General features: G+C 37.0%; 1 protein-coding gene across 2 annotated transcripts in view; it reads left to right on the top strand.

Annotated features, from left to right (window-relative positions):
• Positions 1 to 20,795, top strand: part of ACC (acetyl-CoA carboxylase) — a 1,497,654-nt gene that overhangs the window by 181,986 nt on the left and 1,294,873 nt on the right. For both annotated transcript variants that reach the window (XM_090383551.1, XM_090383552.1), the window contains one exon: positions 8,731 to 8,829. In XM_090383551.1, the coding sequence (XP_090239677.1) occupies positions 8,731 to 8,829 (99 nt within the window). The remainder of the gene's footprint in view (positions 1 to 8,730; positions 8,830 to 20,795) is intronic.

Raw genomic sequence — 20,795 nt, 5'->3', positions numbered from 1 at the left:
ATGCACTGAGAGATTTTTATAGAACTCTCAGGAACAAATATACTTCCCTCATTAGAGAAAAGAAAAAATAATCCTTGTGGCATTTGGAAGGAACTTCTGGACACGCTGACTCCTGGGGGGCAATTGTCTACAGAATAGTGACCAACAAGTTGCCCAGAGGAGATGTAATAGAAACTACAGTTAAAAACCAAATGGAACCCCAACCCTGTGTTGGGCAGAATCTGTGAACAACATTTTGGACACTATTATCCAGATGAGGCTGGGGATTATTCACCTGCTCTGACTGACATTATAAAAGAAAATAATGAATATGCAAATGCTAACATAGAGTATCCTTTTAAAACAGAAGAATTAGAAATAGCTCTAACCAAAACCAGAAATAACAAAAGCCCTGGTTTTGACCTCCTGGAGGTTGAAATAATCAAAAAATTAGCTGAAGTAGCATCAGATAAACTAATAGCCTTTTACAACCACTGTATGACAGAGTCTGGGAACATTCCCTAAAATCTGGAATAAGGTAATACTAAGGTTAATCCTGAAGAACCTAGAGAAACCAGCCTCCCACTGATCCGAAATCAAACAGGTCAACACTCTGCTCCCTGTACTAGGGAAATTATATGAAAGACTAATTTACAATAGGATATCTGTGTATTATACAGAAGCAGGCTTTCACTCCATTATGATTTTAAGCAGGACAGATCCACAGAGGGTGCCATGCACCACCTACTGACAACAGTAAAAAATACAAGGTGTTAAGGTGTGTTTGTTTTAATTGCAGTCTCCATTGTTTCCCCTATATGCTGCTGTAGCATGTGAAAAGGCATAAGGCCATTTCAGATGCTTTCAGCAGCATATAGGGGAAACCCTGGAGACTGCAATTAAAACAAATACACCTTTGACACCTTGTATTTTTTACTGTTGTCAGTATGTGGTGCATGGCATCCTCCATAAATTTACCCTGCTTAAATATAGGGGAGATATATTCATGTGTTGTTGAGGCGGATCCCAGGGTTCCCCTGATCAGCTGCCGTTGTACATCTTGTGTAGACGCTTACACCCAAACCGGCCATTTTTATGTAGTGTGTTGGATGTGTAAGTGTAGTGATATGGTGTGTTATGTTTTCACCTTGTACCTGGCTCTTAGCAGATGGGAAGTAGCAACACCTGGTCACCACATTCCACCCCCCCCCATCTCCGCCACGTGGAGGCAGTCAGGATCTGCTATCACCTGCTGGACTAACCCAGGGCAAAAGACCTGAGCAAGCCCAAATTAGGGTGAAATGAAAAGGCTATAGAAGGAGAAGTTTGGGAGCTGGAGAGGTAGGAAAGAATAGAAGAGAGGAGGATCAAACAGAGGAACCCTCCAATAGGTAGAAGAAATTAAGTAAGACTAAAGGAGATAGAGGTGAAGTGAACTGACTTCTCATGCTATGGGAAATAATCCCATGGATGATCCCATCCTAGAAGCTAGGATCAGCAAGATTTCTTGAAATATAATTATGTCTAATCTCTTGTAGACTTATAAACTCGAAGCACTTATAAATTTTTTTTTTTTTTTTTACCCCCAATCGCGCTATAAAAAGGTTTCACGTCTTCAGAAGAACACCAAGAATTTACACACACTAGATACAGGAACATGTTCAATGTCCATCAGGGTATATTTGATTACAATGAGTATCCAATCATCATCAACTTCTGATAAAATTATCCGAAACTGAGCTCCTCTCTTCTTTTAAAAGCACATGGGGCAAAGGTGTTCAGGTGCCACTTGAGATTGGAGAAGCACGGGTTTATTTCCCATTGTGAAGGTATCTGAAACAAGCTGCAGTTCACGCTTGTAGTCTTGATAATATTGACAATTGAAAATAATGTGGTCAAAATTCTCTTCCTGTCCACAGAGACGGTCCTAATTTGAATAATTTGCTATTAATACTTCCATGGCTGGTGAGTAAAAATGTACCATGCAAGCCGGGTGCAAACCACAGTGATTCTCTCTTCCTGAACTCCTTCACCAATGGTAATAAATAAAGAGGAAAAGTACATATTGGCAATTTCTATAGCCTTTGCTGGGGCATTTGATTACCTCTGGTGGCATAGTGTCCTTAGAAGACTCCACCAGATGAATATCCCACAAAACCTCTATAAGGTAATAAACAGGCTACCTTAAAGATAAGTGTCTCAGTTTGCACAAAGTTCCAGGAATTGATGTGCACTGGAAAAGGTTGCCCACAATGCTCGATCATTGGCCCGTTCTGGACAATTGTTCTAATTGAATTTATGGCCTTGAATCTGGTCCCAGTGGAAAGCCTATCCTTTGCGGACGATTTGATTCTCCTTGTAAAAGGAAACACAAGAGCGGTTGTAGAGCAAAGATCAAATGCCGCCCTCATGCACACATGTGCAGGAGTGGCACACATGTTCAGGATATCACTTGAAAAAACTAAATCCATACTTTTGAATGGAAACCTAAGGAGACCCCTTCAAATTAAAATTAATGGAAAAAACCATAAAAATGGTATCAGAACTAAAATACCAAGGGGTTGTTTTTTTTTAATCAGAATTAAATTTTTATCCTCATTTGGCATACCTGGCAATCATGCCTGCAATCTACGCAGGCATGATTGCCAGGATCAGTCGGGCTGACTAGGGGCTCAAAAGATGGATCCTGGCAATCATATACCAAGCAGTGTTCTTGCCTGTCATCACCTATGGAGCTGGTGTGTGGTTTACCCACACTGCTATAGTCAGAAACAGGAAGAAATTAGAGACAATTCAGAGAACAATACTTCTCACTATCACCAGGGCATGTTGCACTGTGAGCACACAGACACTGCAGGTGCTGGCTGGCACTCTCCCACTTTATTTGGAAATAGCCAAAATAGGCTTATATTATAGACTCAGGAAAGGCATACCCACTGAATTTCTGGGGATAGCCCTTGACACAGCCAATAACATCAAGGCTGAGAGAAAGAAAATAGCCACAAAGCTCTATGAGCAATGACATTGAAATTGGGAGCAGGAAACCAGCAGTACCGTTACCAAAAGGTTTCTGCCACAGGTGGCAATGGTTAGTTCCAAGCCCCCAAAGTAGTATGCCCCTGGACTTTTCAAAACATTTATATTGACAGGTCACTGCTCCCTAAAAGCTAAATTAACTTCCTTAGGGCTGACTGATGACCCAAAGTGTACCTGTGGCGAGAGTGGGGACTGGGCACACATTCTTTATGTTTGAGCACCTTGAGTACTGCACATACTGGTCTGGAGGCTTCATTTTAGGAAGGATGTAGAGTTGTTAGAACAAGTACAGAGAAGGGCAACAAGACTGGTGGGGGGAACAAAGGGGTACTCTTACGAAGAAAGGCTTAAGTTCTGCAAATTGCTGCATCTGGAGACTAGGCACCCGTGAGTGATCTGATTGAGGTGTATAAGTCTTGAATGATTTGAGCAGGCTCAGTACTGATGAGATTCTTCCTCTTGCTCAGATTATATATATATATATAATATTTTGTATTTATTTAAATGCATGTTGTTACAATTAGCAGTCAATGCCTGGCTATAGGTTAATATATATATATATATATATATCCATTATTTTAAATTAAATAAAACATAAGCCAGTAGTATGGCAAAAACTGTAGAGCGAAAATTAACATAAAAATAACCCAAATAAACAATCGAACGAAAAGAAAGAATAGATATAAACAGTAGCCCAGAAACCCTAATATAATTTTGATCTTTAAATCCAATTAACAAAAACTATACAAATATTAGGATAATGCCAATTAGTTATTAATTTAGCGGTACCCCCCCCGAGAGGTACCAGTATCACCCAAAGAGGGTTAAAGGAACTACCAAACGATAACAAAATCAAAATAAACTAAAATAAAATAGAATAGACTGACCATCATGCCCCATATCGACAGAGGACCACGAGGCCAATAATGGTCATGGAATCGCTGCATTTCAATCGTCTTACAAAACCTCGCAAAGGCGGAAATATCGAAGAACCAAACCACCCTTCCATTCTCCGATAGATCAACCAATGCAGAGGATTTGCATGGTGGTGGTCCTTATGCAGCGAAAATAAACTATAGAACAGACAGCACTCTAAAGCAGAGCCACACTACTGACATACTGTAAGCTGAATCAGCTTATATTGAAGAAAAAAAGGAAATAGATGGCGGCACAGGCGTTGCTAAATTAGCAACGCCTGTGCCGTTGCTAATTTAGCGTTAATTATTTATTCATTTTACTATAATTTAACTTTATTTAATATAATTCAATGATAGTATATATTTCGGCTTCATATGGAGGAATTGCAAGTTGCTGCCTCTAATGAATGCTTAATTATTTTAATTTTTTATTATAATTTAATTTTCGTCAACATTTAATATAATTCAATAGTAATGGGTCGATTTGCTAATTTAGCAACGCCTGTGCCGCCATCTATTTCCTTTTTTTCTTCAATATAAGCTGATTCAGCTTACAGTATGTCAGTAGTGTGGCTCTGCTTTAGAGTGCTGTCTGTTCTATAGTTTATTTTCGCTGCATAAGGACCACCGCCATGCAAATCCTCTGCATTGGTTGATCTATCGGAGAATGGAAGGGTGGTTTGGTTCTTCGATATTTCCGCCTTTGCGAGGTTTTGTAAGACGATTGAAATGCAGCGATTCCACGACCATTATTGGCCTCGTGGTCCTCTGTCGATATGGGGCATGATGGTCAGTCTATTCTATTTTATTTTAGTTTATTTTGATTTTGTTATCGTTTGGTAGTTCCTTTAACCCTCTTTGGGTGATATTTCACGTCTTTCGGAACTGGTACCTCTCGGGGGGGTACCGCTAAATTAATAACTAATTGGCATTATCCTAAAATTTGTATAGTTTTTGTTAATTGGATTTAAAGATCGAAATTATATTAGGGTTTCTGGGCTACTGTTTATATCTATTCTTGCTTTTCGTTCGATTGTTTATTTGGGTTATTTTTATGTTAATTTTCGCTCTACAGTTTTTGCCATACTACTGGCTTATGTTTTATTTAATTTAAAATAATGGATGTATTTCAGCTTCATATGGAGGAATTGCATGTCGCTGCCTCTAATGAATGCTTAATTATTTATTCATTTTACTATAATTTAACTTTATTTAATATAATTCAATGATAGTATATATATATATATATATATATATATATATATATATATATATATATATATTATGTGAGGTAAAAATTAGGCAAAAGTGATAAAAATAAATAAATATGGCTATGTAGCTATCATTAGAGGCAGCAAATGCACATCCTCCACATGATGCCTAATTATATCTGATAATTAAAATAAATATGATATTTAAAATAAAAACATCAGCCAGTAGTACGGCAATAATGCAGAGCGAAACGAAACGTAAAATAATATAAAATAAACAAACAGGGAAGGGAAAGTAGCGGTAGTAGGACTAAAGGTAGTCGATAATCCCCTGTATAATTTAGTCAATTAAGTCATTAAACCCAATTAATAAAACATGATGTAAATTTAAAATAATGCCAATTATACATAATTTAGCGGAACCCCCTCGAAGGTACCATTTCCAAAAGACGTGAAATATCACCAAAATAGGGTTAAAGAAACTACCAAAAAACTAAAATATCAAAATAATAGACTGACCATCATGCCCCATATCGACGGAGGACCACGAGGCCAATAATGGTCATGGAATCGCTGCATTTCAATCGTCATACAAATCATCGCAAAGGCGGAAATATCGAAGAACCAAACCACACCTCCATTCTCCGATAGATCAACCAATGCAAAGGATTTGCATGGCGGTGGTCCTTATGCAGCGAAAAATAATCTATAGAACAGACAGCACTCTAGATCAGAGCCACACCACTGACATAATGCAAGCTTAACCAGCTTATATAATAGAAAGGAAAGAAAGAAAGAAAAAAAAAGATATTTTAGTTTTTTGGTAGTTTCTTTAACCCTATTTTGGTGATATTTCACGTCTTTTGGAAATGGTACCTTCGAGGGGGTTCCGCTAAATTATGTATAATTGGCATTATTTTAAATTTACATCATGTTTTATTAATTGGGTTTAATGACTTAATTGACTAAATTATACAGGGGATTATCGACTACCTTTAGTCCTACTACCGCTACTTTCCCTTCCCTGTTTGTTTATTTTATATTATTTTACGTTTCGTTTCGCTCTGCATTATTGCCGTACTACTGGCTGATGTTTTTATTTTAAATATCATATTTATTTTAATTATCAGATATATATATATATATATATATATATATATATATTAAATATATACAGGGTATGTCAAAATTATGTTAACACTTATGTGAAATGAACATTTGAATTTTATTTTATCTGTCAAGCTTGCCACCACTCTTCTTTCTTTTAGCATTAACCTATCTGCCATTATATCTGAAAAAATAAAAATAAAATTCAAATGTTCATTCCATATAAGTGTTAACATAATTTTGACAATGTGTTTTCCATATAAGTGTTAACATAATTTTGACATACCCCATATATTATATATAATAGCAGAAATTGGCCCCTCCCCAGGGGACAAGAACATTTATTCATAAAAGAAGAGGATAAATATAAAGCTTTCACAGATTTCACAGAAAAGATATTAGAAATTCCCCCCCCCCCAACATCCAAACAATAACCAATAACTAAAATGCTCAAGTCCCTCATCAGCACGCCCAGATGAAGACATTTAAAAACTGACAGGGTGACTATACCCAGCACCCTGACAGACACCAGATTTTGACTAAATTGGATTGACTGGGGTTTAGCATCTGGAGGCACTTCATGCTTATTAAGAAAACATAGAGGGGAGGGAGTTGTATTGGCAGCCAGGACAGCAACTTAGCTGAAAGACATTAGTAAGCTAGTAGCAAGGGGAGGCAGTGCAGAATGAAAGAAGGATGAATAAATGAAAGAATGTGAGACAGAGTGAATGTGCTGGGTACTGAATGAATAGATTGAGTGAAACTAAAATTTTTGTGAAAGGCTGAAAATGTAAAGTTATGGTAAAAGAGAGTGACTCAGCAGGTAAGCAAAAGAGAATGAAAGTAATTTTGGTAAAAAAAGAGTGAATGAAGGTATGAATGAGATTGGGAACGTGGAATACACATTAGTTTAGCCTAGATGAATAGAGAATAACTAACACATTAACTACTAACTATCACCATAACCACTGCATATTTCCTTGGCATGTAAGATATATATAGCTGGTGCTGCACCCCAACTGAAAATAGTAGAAGCTGTGGAGCCTGAGGTAGCAATGCAGTGAGAATGAAATAGAATAAGTCAAAAGAATGCTAGTAAGAATGAATGGAAGTGTGAGTGAGAAAGAACATATCATTAAAATCTTTAACAGGTATTTATAACAAGTAGTATTTATGTAAAATACTAACCCTTATTTTATTTCCTTATACTTTAATTACCTTCTTTAACTAAACAATTTCATTATGTTAAATTACATTACACACCATTACATCCTCCCAGTGGTGTGAGATAGATGATGGATGTGTGAAAAAAAAAATAATAATTAAAACCTAACAGAAAATATAAAAAAAGCACAAAATAGGATAAAATGTAAGAAAAAAGTATAAAACATAGAATGGAAGCTGAACGTGAATGTAGATTATGAGTGAAGTAAATTCTATCTCTTCTCCCCCCCCCCCCCCCCCGATGATGATGTTGGCATTAATGAGCCTTCTACCCAGGATGATGGGCAGATGGCTCATTATGGTCCCCTACCCTACCCATCCAAGCAGACACCATTCTTTTGCTACTAAGCCGGCGTGGTGTGGGATGGTGACACTGGTCAGAAACCCTGACCAGTGTGGGATGGAGTGCCACACAGGTGCTCCAATATAGGGATCCCTTTCGCCTGGGTTGGTTGTTCTCCCACTCCCCCCCTTCCCCTGGGGGATGGGAGTTGACATCTGTCAACTCTCACTCCCTATCTTTCCACCATCACCTTCAACCTTTAAATTTTTTTTCCCTAGGCTCTCCCTGTCTTGTGGTAGCCTTGGCTACCACAAAGTTTGCCCTGCCAGTTCTTTCATACTCCATACTGCTTGGCCTGCTTCCTCGTGGCACTGGATGGCAAACCAGAGTTTTTGTGTGAAAACGCAGGCCCCTAAGCTAAGAGGCTGAATGAACACTCACTAACCTACATAAATCTGGCCTGTACAGGGTTTGTATTCATCACATTGTCTGACGTGGAGTTGGGGGAATCCCCCAAAGCCACATTACAATTAACACTATATGCTATGTTCTAAAGAATTCCAGAACTAGGGGTCATAAATTCAAATTATAGGGCTTGAGGTTTAGATTAGATTGTAGGAAGTTTTCCTTTAGCCAGCGAGTCATTGATAGCTGTAACAAGTTGCCCTCGCATGTAGTTGAGGCTGACTGAATAAATTCAAAGGTCACCTGTGTGAGGAGTGAAGCATATAAAATTTGTGTTTTCTTACTTACTTGGGGTTTTTTTTGCCAGTGCAGCAAGAGCTTGTGACTTTCATGCACTGTTTGGAAAATACTATTACTGTAATATTAATTTTAATCATCCTTTTAAGCTTAATTTTTTGATCTTTGCAGGTATTGTCATTTGATTTTTCCTGGATTTTTTAAATTTTAGTATTGAAGTTAGCTTTTTTTTTTTTTTTTTTTAAGTTTTTATTTCTGTTTAATACCATAGGACCACCTGATAAAGCCATGTGGGCACTTGGTGATAAAATTGCATCATCAATTGTTGCCCAGACTGCAGGTATACCTACCCTTCCTTGGAGTGGCTCTGGTGAGTATAAGATATTATTACTCTATTTTAATTTTCCATAGTTATAGCAAGTTTCATAACATGGGAGCCATATTCTGAAGAATCACTTCAGGACCTGAAAAAATTATATGCATTCAATCGGTTTCTGAGTTGCAGCTTTTTTTGTGTTCAGAAATTACCTGTTAAAAAAATGCCTGTTGGTCTCTGAATGTTGGCAAAGCAGATTATAACAGCATAGGTAGATACTCATAAAAGTGATCACTTTTCTGGTGTGCATAGTCTGAAATGGTATGGTGCATAGTCTGAAATTTATTTTGAAATGGCATTATACTATTCACAATTATAATTTAACCATAAAATCCTTTCCAAGTGCAGTTAAGAGAGAGAGTGAGTTGTGCCCACAGCAGAATGTCTATAAGCAGATAGATTTCTGAATTGTTGTCTGCAAATTAGACCTTTCTAAGAATAGAGGAGTGCCTTGGAGATACAGGGTCATTCAATCAGTGAGTTTCAAATGCTGGTAGATGCAATTAGCAGTAGAAGTTAGGTTGAAGAAGCAGGTTGAAAATCCTGGTGACTCTACAAAAAATTTCCCTTGATAAATTGACAAGCTGTGCATGCTGTGTTGACAATAATTAAATGTTTACTGATTGCATTGAAATTGTTTGGGAAATTTTACAGAAACAACCGTATCCACGATTGCAAGGCCTTACCGAAGCCAATTGTCCACCACGAGGAGCTTTTCCTACTTGGTTTTTACAAGAGTGTGCTCATAATCCTCCTTTTCTACCCTCCATGTTGTTTTCTGTTGAGGCTGGATTTACAAGAAATAACACTATCAATTTTCACAATACTCATGACTGGGCATGCAATTGTCTAATTAAGGCACCAGAGACAATTTGTTATTAACATATATGCAAAAATTACTGCCAATTATTGTTGAATTGGCCTTTTGTTTTGCCCGGAATATATATATATATATTTTTTTTAAGGAATGACATTTATCTGATTTAATAGATGAATGCTATCTGACATCATGTATCCGCTTATACATGATAATGCTCTACCTACTGTATTAGAGTAGCCAGAGACTGTTTGGATAAACATTTTCCTTGATAAATTGACAAGCTGTGCATGCTCTGTTGGCAATAATTAAATGTTTTCTGATTGCATTGGAATTGTTCTCCAGTGTATAGAACACAGTGACAACAAATGTGAGCAGTATCTCAAATTTTTGAATGGGTCAGGCAGTCCACTACAAAGTAAGTTCATGTGTAAATTCAAATTTAAGGTCGTTATTTTTAGCACTTTTAAGGTAAAGTGAATTTTTGTTGGAACACAAAATAGACTGTAACTCAGACACTGATCACTGCCACTAGGTGGCAGTTATCAGTGTGGGATTTACTTAAAGATATAAATACCATCAGGAGTAAAGGGAAGGGTTTTTGCTTTCGTAAAGGTGACTACAGTGGTCTCAGACAGTTTTTAAATTCTGTACAGTGGGACCAGCCGATAATGTTACCAACAGCAAATTCTAAATGGGAAGAATTCAACGAATTAATCGTGGAAGCAACTAGGCTTTTCATGCTGATTAAGAAATATTGTTCGAGGTTTAGGCCTAAATGGATGTCAGATGAACTAATGAGACTCGTTTGTTTGTTATTTGGTTTTTAGGAGCATTAGCAACTAAGGCTATATTGCTCCGGGGATATGCGGTGGTCATTCCCTGACCTTTCCGCCTCCTCCGTATTTGTTGGTCACCGGCTCGAACCCCGGTCTAATCAAGAAGTGTGTGCTACGCACTGCTGCTCCTGCCCACCTGGCTACGGAAGCGCCATGAGACTCGCGGTAGAGAAGAAAAATGCATGGGATGCAGGTAAATTATTAGGCTACACGTAAGCTTATGGCAGATATAAGCTAGTCTGTAATGAAGTCACAAGGGAGATTAGACAAGGAAAGGCAGATTATGAGAAATCTTTGGCAAAGTATGCTAAGAAAAACAGCAAGGACTTCTTTATTTATATAAACTCTAGGAGGAAGGGGATGAATCAGATTGGTCCACTTGATATCGATGATTTTACTGTTGATGATCTTGCTCAGATAACTGACAAACTGAATGAGTACTTTGAATCTAAATTCACACATGAGGAATTCTTTAGGAAAGTGAAAGGACAGAAGTTTATTATTTACAGGGAGCTTAATGATTTTGTAATAACTGAGAGCAAAGTGGAGGAGAAATTGTTGAAGTTAAAGGAGGTGGCAAAGGAAGTAAGCAAACCATTAGCCATAATTATGAGAGCAGCATCCTTGGTCTCAGGAGAAGTCCCCACAGACTGGAGATGCGCAAATGTATCCCTAATATGAAATCATCTGGCGGGCCGGATCCGGTCCCAAAGACTATTTCATCCGCTTCGTGAAATTTATTCTATAGAAATCTTTTTTGGTTGCTACATATCGTATATAAGGATATTTTTAATCAAAATATAATGTAAATGCTTCCAAATATAATTTTGTAACATTGTTGAAACTCTGTGCTCTTCCACTTGGCAGCAGTGTTTCTTGCGATGTTGGAAATCCCAACAGTGCGAGTGCCCAAGGCTATAAGTTTATAGCCTCGAGTATTTCCGGCGAACACGAGTTGTCAAAGAGTGAAATAGTAAAGTTAAAATAAGCGACTATTAAAACATTGCTAAACACTAATCTAAATATTAATAAAGTAAGAATTAGTGAAAGAATTGTATGCAATGTATTTTTTGCAGTTTGCAATGTAAAGACGAGCACGCGTATTAATCTTTCTCCTGGTCAGCTATTCTCATTCAGACCGTAGTCATCGGGCCGCTGCTACGATTATCATGCGCAAAAATTTATTAGTGCTATTTGTATAAATGCATATTATTTTTAATTTTATTTAACTTTCAATTTTTAATTTTAATTTTAGCGAATCAAGATGTCAAGGAAAAGAAAAATTGATTCCAAATGTCGTGTCTTCAATGAACTTTGGTCGATTAATTATTTTTTTCATAAGGGACAATAATCGATGTACCTGCCTTATATGTAAGGAAGCAGTTTCTGTGTTGAAAGAATATAATTTGAAATGGCATTATATGACAAAATATGCCTCAACTTACGATAAACTTCAAGGAGAGTTGCAAAACAAGAAATTATAAGAGCTGAGCTTTGATTTCAAGAGCCAACAACAGCAGATGATATGTTTCACTGAACAGAATTTAAATTTAATTAGAGCTGGTTTGTGAGCATCTCAAATCATTGCTGAAGAAGGGAAGGGCTTTTACTGATGGCGAGTTTGTGAAAAGAGTGTGCCTATCAATTGCAGAAGAAATATGCCCTGATAAAGTTAAGCACTTCGCTGCTATAAGTTTATCAGGGTCAACTTTAGCAAGAAGAATCGAAGACTTGTCTGCTAATGTTAAAGATCAGCTGAAACAAAAAGTTACAGATTTTATAAATTTTTCGATTGCAATTGATGAAAGTGAAGATATTACCAACACAGCACAGTTACTCATTTACATACGTGGTATAAATCAAAATTTTGAAGTCACAGAAAAACTGGCTGAACTTGAAAGCTTGAAGAATAGAACCTCTGGTGAAAACATATTTTATAGCGTATCAAAAGTGTTTGAAGACCTGCAGCTTGATTGGGAATTGTTGACAGCAATTACGACTGATGATGCAAAGAATATGGTTAGAAAAAATATTAGTTTCATTGGCCATGTTAATAAATATTTTGATTCCAAAAACATCGAAAGACCTATGCAATTCATTGTGTTATTCACTAGCAATCGTTGTGTGGTAAATTTTTGTCTTCGAACTCAATCATGTCGACTATAATTAGCATTGTGAATTTTATATGCAAAAATGGCCTGAACCATCGTCAGTTTAAAATTTTCTTGGAGGAAATCGAAAGCGAATATGGTGATTTGTTGTATCATATGGAGGTGTGATGGTTGAGTTGCAGTAATGTGTTAAAAAGATTTTTTTCAACTCAGAACCAAAATAGACATTCATGAACGAAAAATTAAAACCAGTCCCAGAATTAACAAACTCTAAATGGTTATGGGAACTTGCATTTTTAACAGATATTTGTGAACATTTGAATACATAGAATAAAAAACTTCAAAGTTGCGATCTACTTGTAAATGACTTGTTCAACAATGTTAAAGCATTTCAGACAAAATTAGAATTAATTAAACATCAAATTGAACAAAATAATTTTTCCCATTTTTTGTGTTGTGAAAGTTTATATAATAATATGCCCAATTGTGATTTTTCTACTGACAATTTTGTCCAAAATCTTGAATTAGTGATGGGAGCATTTGTTGATCGATTTGTTGATTTCGAAAAAACAATAGAAAATTATTTACATTATTTCAGAATCCATTTGTTATAAATGTTTCACAAATAGATAAAGATCTACAATTAGAAATCATAGATCTTCAAAGTAACGATAACCTGAAAACATTATTGAAAAATGAAACATTAATTAACTTTTACGAAACTTTGACAGAAAATGAATTTCCAGAATTAAAAAAATTAGCAAGAAGAATAATTTATATTTTTGGTTGCACTTACCTATGTGAACAAACATATTCAAAAATGAAATATATAAAATCCAAACATTGATCGAGAATGACAGATGAACATTTGCAAGACTTTTTAAGATTGGGAACTTCTACTATTAAACCTAACATTTCAATTATTGCTTAATCAAAACATCTACAAATATCTCATTGATTTGCTATTTCTGTAATATCAAATGTGATTATAATAATAAAAATTGCGATTTTTAATATGACTGTGTCTTTATTTACAATAAATATCCCTTGTTTATAATTTTTTATAGTTTTTCTATCTTGTACACCCTGTTTGACCTGATGAAGTCGCTAAAATTGCGTTTTTTGGTTTACAGTGTTTTTAGTAGTCAAAATTGCACCGACTCTGGTCCACCATTTGTTATGAATTTTCTATGTGGCCTTCTGTTGAAAAAGGTTGGGGACCCCTGATCCAGACAAGACTGGAGCAATAATTGAGACTCAGCATGGGTTTGTTATGGAAAAGTCTTGTCTGACAAATTTGATTTGATACTATGATGTAGTTACAAAGAAACTGAATGCAAAAAATAATTTTAATATCATATACTTGGATTTCTGGAAAGCTTTTTATACTGTTGTGCATGGAAGACTGCTGTACAAATTGGAGCAGTATGGTATTAAGGGCATGTTGCTACAATGAATAAAAGGGTGGTTGAGTGGGAGATGACAGAGAGTAGTAATCAGTGGACACTACTCTTCGTGGACTAATGTTATTAGTGGAGTCCCCAAGGTTTTGTTGTCGGGCCCACTGTTGTTTTGTATATTTATCAATGATATTGATGAAGGTATATCAGGCTTAATGTCAAAGTATGCAGATGATACAAAGGTTGACAGGGTTGCTAATGACAGTAATGGCAGTGTGCTACTTCAACAGGATCTAGAAATTGGGCAGATATGCTGAGAAGTGGCAACTGAAGTTTAACATTGACAAATGCAAAGTACTGCATATTGGTAGAAGTAATCCCAGAGAAATGTAGCAACTGTGTGGTACTACACTTAGGGTGGTAGAAAATGAAAAAGACTTGTGAATAATTGTGCAGTCAGATAAGAAGTTTTTTGAGCAATGTCAATGATATATAGGAATTTTGGTAGTAGAGAAAAGGTGAGCATTCTTTTGTATAAGGCAATGGTTCCCCTATATACAGGGTGATTCACTACCAGTGCAACAAACTTGAAAGAGCTATAGGGGGCACAAAGACAAATCGGAATCACATAGCATTGCAGGGTCCGAAATGCCTTCGTCATGCGGGAGGTCGCATGAACAAAGAAGCAAAGAAAAAGAACAGAAACAGCAACTCGTTAGTGTAACAGAAATTGTTTTAATGACAAGTTTTACATTGGCAAAAAAGCCATGCTACAGAAGTTGTTCGAAAGTTCGACCAGAAGCAGTCACACAGGCTTCACAGTGCCGCTGCATGGAATCCTGAACGTTCTGGAAGATTCCTGGCGTGTCTTGAATCTCCCCGGCAGCTACAGAGATGCGAGCAACGAGGTCTTCAACTGAATCAACGGGGGGGGGGGGTCTCGTACAATGTCTTCATTTGACCCCAGCAGAAGAAGTCCAGGCACGATAGGTCCGGCGATCTAGCAGGCCAATGAACCGGACCACCACGACCTATCCAATGCTGTCCAAATGTAACGTTTAGGTATTGGCGGATGTCATTGATGTAATGTGGGGGAGCCCCATCATGCTGGAACCACATTGAGCAGCGCGACTGATTAACATGTGCTTCTTCAATAAGTTCGGGCAGGACGTTCTGTAACAATATAACGTCCAGACGAGGGGGCAGAAGGTACAGTCCAATGAGGTGGTCTCCAACAATGCCGGCCCAAACATTGACAGAGAAATGGCATTGAGTTGCACGTGTTCGCATACCATGGAGGTTCTCCAAAGCCCACAAATGGGCATTATGTTGATTGAAGGTTCCCTGTCTTGTGAAACTTGCCTCATCCGTGAACAATACAGATGCAGCAAATGCGCTGTCTGCCGCACTCTGTTGAAGAAACCAAGTAGCAAAAGTCCTCTGGAGTGGATAATCTGCAGGCTCCAATGATTGGACGCATTGCAGATGGTATGAACTCATTTGGTTTGTTGACAGTATCCTCCATATAGTGGATTGGGAAATACCCAATCGTTGGCCTATTGCTCGAGTTTCAGAAGGCCTATTGCTCGTCTTGCAGAAGGCAATCGCTCGATTGCCTTCTGCAAGACGTAGGACATTCTCCTCATTGTCTGGCGTCCTTGTCGTTCGCTCTTGATTCATGGTACCTCTCGTGAAACAACCAGTCTCATGTAACCTTCTGTGCACACGTGCGAAAATTGTATGATGAGGAGCACGCCTGTGCGGGAAACGTTCCTGGTACAAGTGCAGAGCGGTGCGTGCGCGTTACAGTCCGCAGCTCCATACGCGAGGTGCATGTTGGCCAGTTCAACGTTTGAATACTCGTCCATCCTACTGCCTTGGGAACTGGTTCGCAAATGCTGACTTCCAGCGGGATCGCTGTTTACGCGACCTCCCGTTCAACGTCCTCTACTGCATGACGAAGGCATTTCGGACACTGCAATGCTATGTGATTCCGATTCGTCTTTGTGCCCCCTACACCTCCTGCAAGTTTGTCGCACTGGTAGTGAATCACCCTGTATGTATATGTATGTATATATATATATATATATATATACTACCACATCCACACTCTATCTTATATATTGGACCTCTAGGATTATCTGGGTAGTTGGACTGAAGCTTTATGATCTATTTGATGGAGGCTGAACTTTTTGTAAAAGGTGAAGATCCCGAATTTCTTGGCCATTTTAGAGGTGATTGAAGGTATGTATGGTGTACATATGGAGGTGCTTCTTCTGTCGAAGCTAGGTTGTGGTTGCTTAATGGACTTGGAGGTGTCTGTAAATACATCTTATTTGATTGTTATTTAGATCTGCTGAATGTAAAATATAATTTTTTTTTTTTTATTTTATGTCTCCCAACGGCAAAGACTGATGATAGGTATTGGCAAGATACCTGAAACGTTACTCATTGTATATTTGTTTAGGTAACACCTAACTAAAATATATTAAAACTCCACGTGGTATTTAGATATATTATAATTTAAATTTTATTATTAAATTTAGTAAGTAGGTGTTAGTATAGAAAAATCAATTTTTTTTGCTTTTCCAAATAGTTAGTGGCAAACATTATAAAAGTTCTTTTAGCCATGAAAACAGTGTTTAAAGTAATAAATACTCTTTACTGTGTATAAAAAACAATCAGGATATGAAAGGACAATTCTGCTTTATCTAAACAGTTTGGTAAGAAAATTAATTGGTATCATAAAGACATTCCGCCTCCGTATCCAGGTGGGCAGGAGCAGCAGTGCATAGATTCTAATCACTTCTTGATTAGACCGTGGTTCGACCACGTGACCACCAAATACGGAGGATGCAGAAGGTCAGGGAATGACCACCGCATATCCCCAGCCTGGATAAAGGGTGAGGGTTGGTGTCAGGAAGGGTTTCCGGCTGTAAAAATTTCATGCCAAAAACACTAAAAAAAACTCTGACCTCATATATAAAAATGGGGAAAAAGGCAAGGATAAAAAAATAAAAAATAAAGACATTCCTTAGTCTCCTAGAGCTCATTTGTCTCTGAGGTAGGACTTCATTGTAAGAATGAATGAACCATCTTCTCCAAAAGTATAAATTTGCAAAAACCTTTCAAAGAACAGTTTTTAGAGTTTCTACCCAAAATTTGCCTTCATTAACCTGGCAGTGTTTGTGTTCTGTTTGTTAGGTGTAGTTTTAAAAAGAATGTTTGTGCAAAAGTTTTGTTTGTGGTTAAGGACAAACTTTTTCTGGCTTCCTAATATTGTGGATATTTTACTATAATAGTTTTCTGAAGAGAAATGTCATGGTTTCAGAAATCCTGTGCACCTCACTAGGCCTCTGTTTATGATGTAATTATGTATGCGGATAAGAAGTTCTTGGAGCAATGCAGATAGGCTGCCTGGATAGCTCATAGGCATACAGGTCTGGAAGCCTCATTTGTGGAAGGTTTTGGATCTGATGAAAAGGGTGCGGAGCAGAGAAACAAGATTAGTGAGGGGGAACAAAAGGGTATTCTTATTGTGCTATTGCTGGAATAATCCTTCAGGGTTCAGTACTGAGCTCCTTGCTGTTTTAAATATTTATTAATGGTATTTATGAAAGTTATTTTTTAAGTTTGGTTGAAGTTTAGTAGTGTGGTTAAAGTTTAACATTGAGAAATGTAAGCTGCTTCAGTTGCGCAGAAGTAATCTCAGAATAACATACAAATCAGTTGGTGCCACACTGAAGGTGATGGAGAACAAAAGAGAAATGGGTAATTGTACAGCCTTATGTGAAATTTTCTGAGCAGTGCAGACAGACAGACAGACAGAAAGACAGACATTGCAAGGCCAGCTGATGGGGTTTTGTCGATTTTACAGCTATTTTGTCTACAGGAAGATACAAGGAAGTGACTGTTGTGCTGTTTAAGGCAGTGGTTAGGAATATTGAATACTACATACTGGTCTGGAGACCTCATTTTAAGAAGGATATGGATCTGTTGGAATCTGTGTAGAGAAGAGCAGACAGTTTAATCAAGGATATAAAAGGGTACTCTTACCCTTTTATTTAAAAAATAGCCACAGTCAGAGGTGAAAATGATTCTTGCATTACTTCTATTGGAATATAAATGGCTTGGGAAAGCAAGGTACAAGGGATTGGTGTTAGTCATTATGGAGCAAGGAAATACATGGGCTATGTTAGAGTAACTAAAAGTAAGAACAAGCGCATATATACTTGCATGAACACCAATGCTAGGAGCATAATAAATAAATTTGATGAATTTGAAGTACTGATTAAGTCATCAGATGCAGACATGGTGGACATATGGGGTCATTTTGATAAAAGGAATGCATACTTTGAATATGGAGAGAACCATGTGTACAGAAAGGACAGATTGGATAGGAGGGTAGTATGTATGCTCTTGGTTTAAAACAGAGGTGTATTGCTAACAAAAATAGTACCGGAACACTCATTGTAAAAAAAATAGTACCGGAATGCTCATTCTCCAGAAGACTATATGATAATGCCAAATCGATTGTATGGTAACTGAATCAGACTTCAGACTCACAGTCATAGAACAACCAGTTCTAGTGTTCAGCTCGTGGCGAATCGTTCGCACGCATCACAGTATATCTCATTTGTTAGATCTCTTTATCTAACACATTGTACTTTAGTAAGAAACGTTTGTTTCATTGCGAAATTTATATTTTGTTTTTAAATAAATTTTTAAAGAAATCTATTAATTGTAAAGATTATATATTTTTAGTAGCAATGGGTAAAATAGATATTTTTCCCTCTCTCCCCTTTGATTATGCCATTGTTTCATAATATTAGGTGTATAAATTTAATGATTTTATATTATGACATTTAGAAAAAAGTACCGGAACGTTGTTCCGGCCCAAATACACCACTGGTTAAGAAGCACAAAATCTAGAGCAGTGCATCCAGTTGACACAGGTGGCCAGTGCAGTTGAATCAGTTTGGTGTGACATACGCACTGGGAAAGCAAAATTGAGGGTAGAATTTATGTTATAGGTCTAATGACTCTGATGAGTACAATGAACAACTGTATAAATAAATAGAGAGTGGGCCAGTAAATCAGAATGTTATATAATGGGGGATTTTAACTTTGCAGATATTGCCTGGAATTTGTTGGTTGGACACACACACACACACTAGCAAGACTTGTTGTGGATTTATTGGATGACTGTTTTCTACAGCAGCATATTACAGAGGCAACAAGAGAGAGTAATACTTCTGATCTGATTATCAGCTGTGATTATTCATGCATTAAGAATTTGCAGATTAAAGAACCACTAGGTGGCAGTAATTACAGTGTATTGATGTGGGATTTATTTAAAGATGTCACTACCTGGGGTGGATGGAATATATCCAATTATATTAAGGGAGGCAGCAAAGGAGGTAAGGAAATCCTTAGCCATACTTATGATAGTATCCTTGGTTTCAGGGGAAGTCCCTGTGGACTGGAGATGTGTGAGTGTATCCCCAGTTCACAAAGAGGGATCAAACAATGACCCAAGCAATTACAGATCAGTTAGCTTAATTTCTGTTCCAGGGAAAATAATAGAGCCACTGGTTAAAGAAATAATGCAGGACCATCTAAATAGAAGTGCAGTTATACTTCAATCACAGCATGGGTTTGCAACGGTATACTGTTTGAACCAATTGTCCCTCATTTAGAAAGGTCTGGGTTCAAGTTAACACGAATGACAGGATTTTTCAGGCTGCACAGCATGCAGATTAACCCATGAATAACCACTTGTATAGACATGATTTGATCAAAGTCATGTACCTAAAAAATCAACTAACAACTTCAGAAAAAAAAATACTTTGCATTAGAGGATAAAAAAAAAAATCAAATATTGTTCTTAAGGAATAATTATTAGTATTGTCAGTCACAAGTGATGTAGCAAAGGAAACAAAGTTTAGAGAGCATCAGCAAAATAAAAAACAAAAAAAACCCCATCTCATCTGTCCATCAGCTGTAATAATTTTTATAATTCATCCTTAATTTTATTTAAGCTGCTCCTAATGACTTAGTATTATTAGGACCAAATTATGCATGGGAACAAGCTTATAAAGAATCAACCATATAAAAAAAAAACACAAAACCTTCCCATTTCACTATCCATTCACTCCAATAGGTTGCTTGTATATCCCTGAATTTATTCAAGCTTCCACATCCACAACAAACGAGAAGTTTGTTCTAGCCATCATCTACCAGCTGGCTAAATGCAAACTTCTGCACATCTGTTCTGCAACCATTCTTCCTCAATTTGAATTTATGCACCCTCGTGTAGTCAGATCAAGAGGAAGAAACCCATCAGTGCTAAGCTTTCTTAATCCATTTAAATCCTTAAAAACCTCAGTCAGATCACCTTGTAGGTGCCTAGTCTCCAGATGCTGCAATTTGCAGTACTGAAGCCTTTTTTGTAAGTGCATTCCATTGTTTTCCCCACAAATCTTGTTGACCTCTGTACCTGTTCCATGAGTCTTATATCCTTTATAACAAAAAAAAAAAAAAAAAAAAAAAGCTAAAAATAACAAATTTAATATGTGAACCAAGTAACTTTCATTTCTCCAAACACCGCTTGGCAACAAACATAATATCCAATACTTCAGCTTCAGTATATGGTATATGAATAGCCTATGTGATATGTATGGAAAAAAAAAACAACAAAAAAAAAAATAAATAAAATACAAAATAATTGCTGGATTTCTACTGGTCTGATTTTAATAAAATTTGAAAAAACTTGACAATCTTTTTATAAGGC

Source organism: Mastigoproctus giganteus, chromosome 10, assembly GCF_048544385.1.
Source record: "Mastigoproctus giganteus isolate SK-2022 chromosome 10, ASM4854438v1, whole genome shotgun sequence".
Classification (NCBI taxonomy): domain Eukaryota; kingdom Metazoa; phylum Arthropoda; class Arachnida; order Uropygi; family Thelyphonidae; genus Mastigoproctus; species Mastigoproctus giganteus.
The sequence above is the reverse complement of the archived record's forward strand: the minus strand, read 5'-3'. Positions and strand labels throughout refer to the sequence as shown.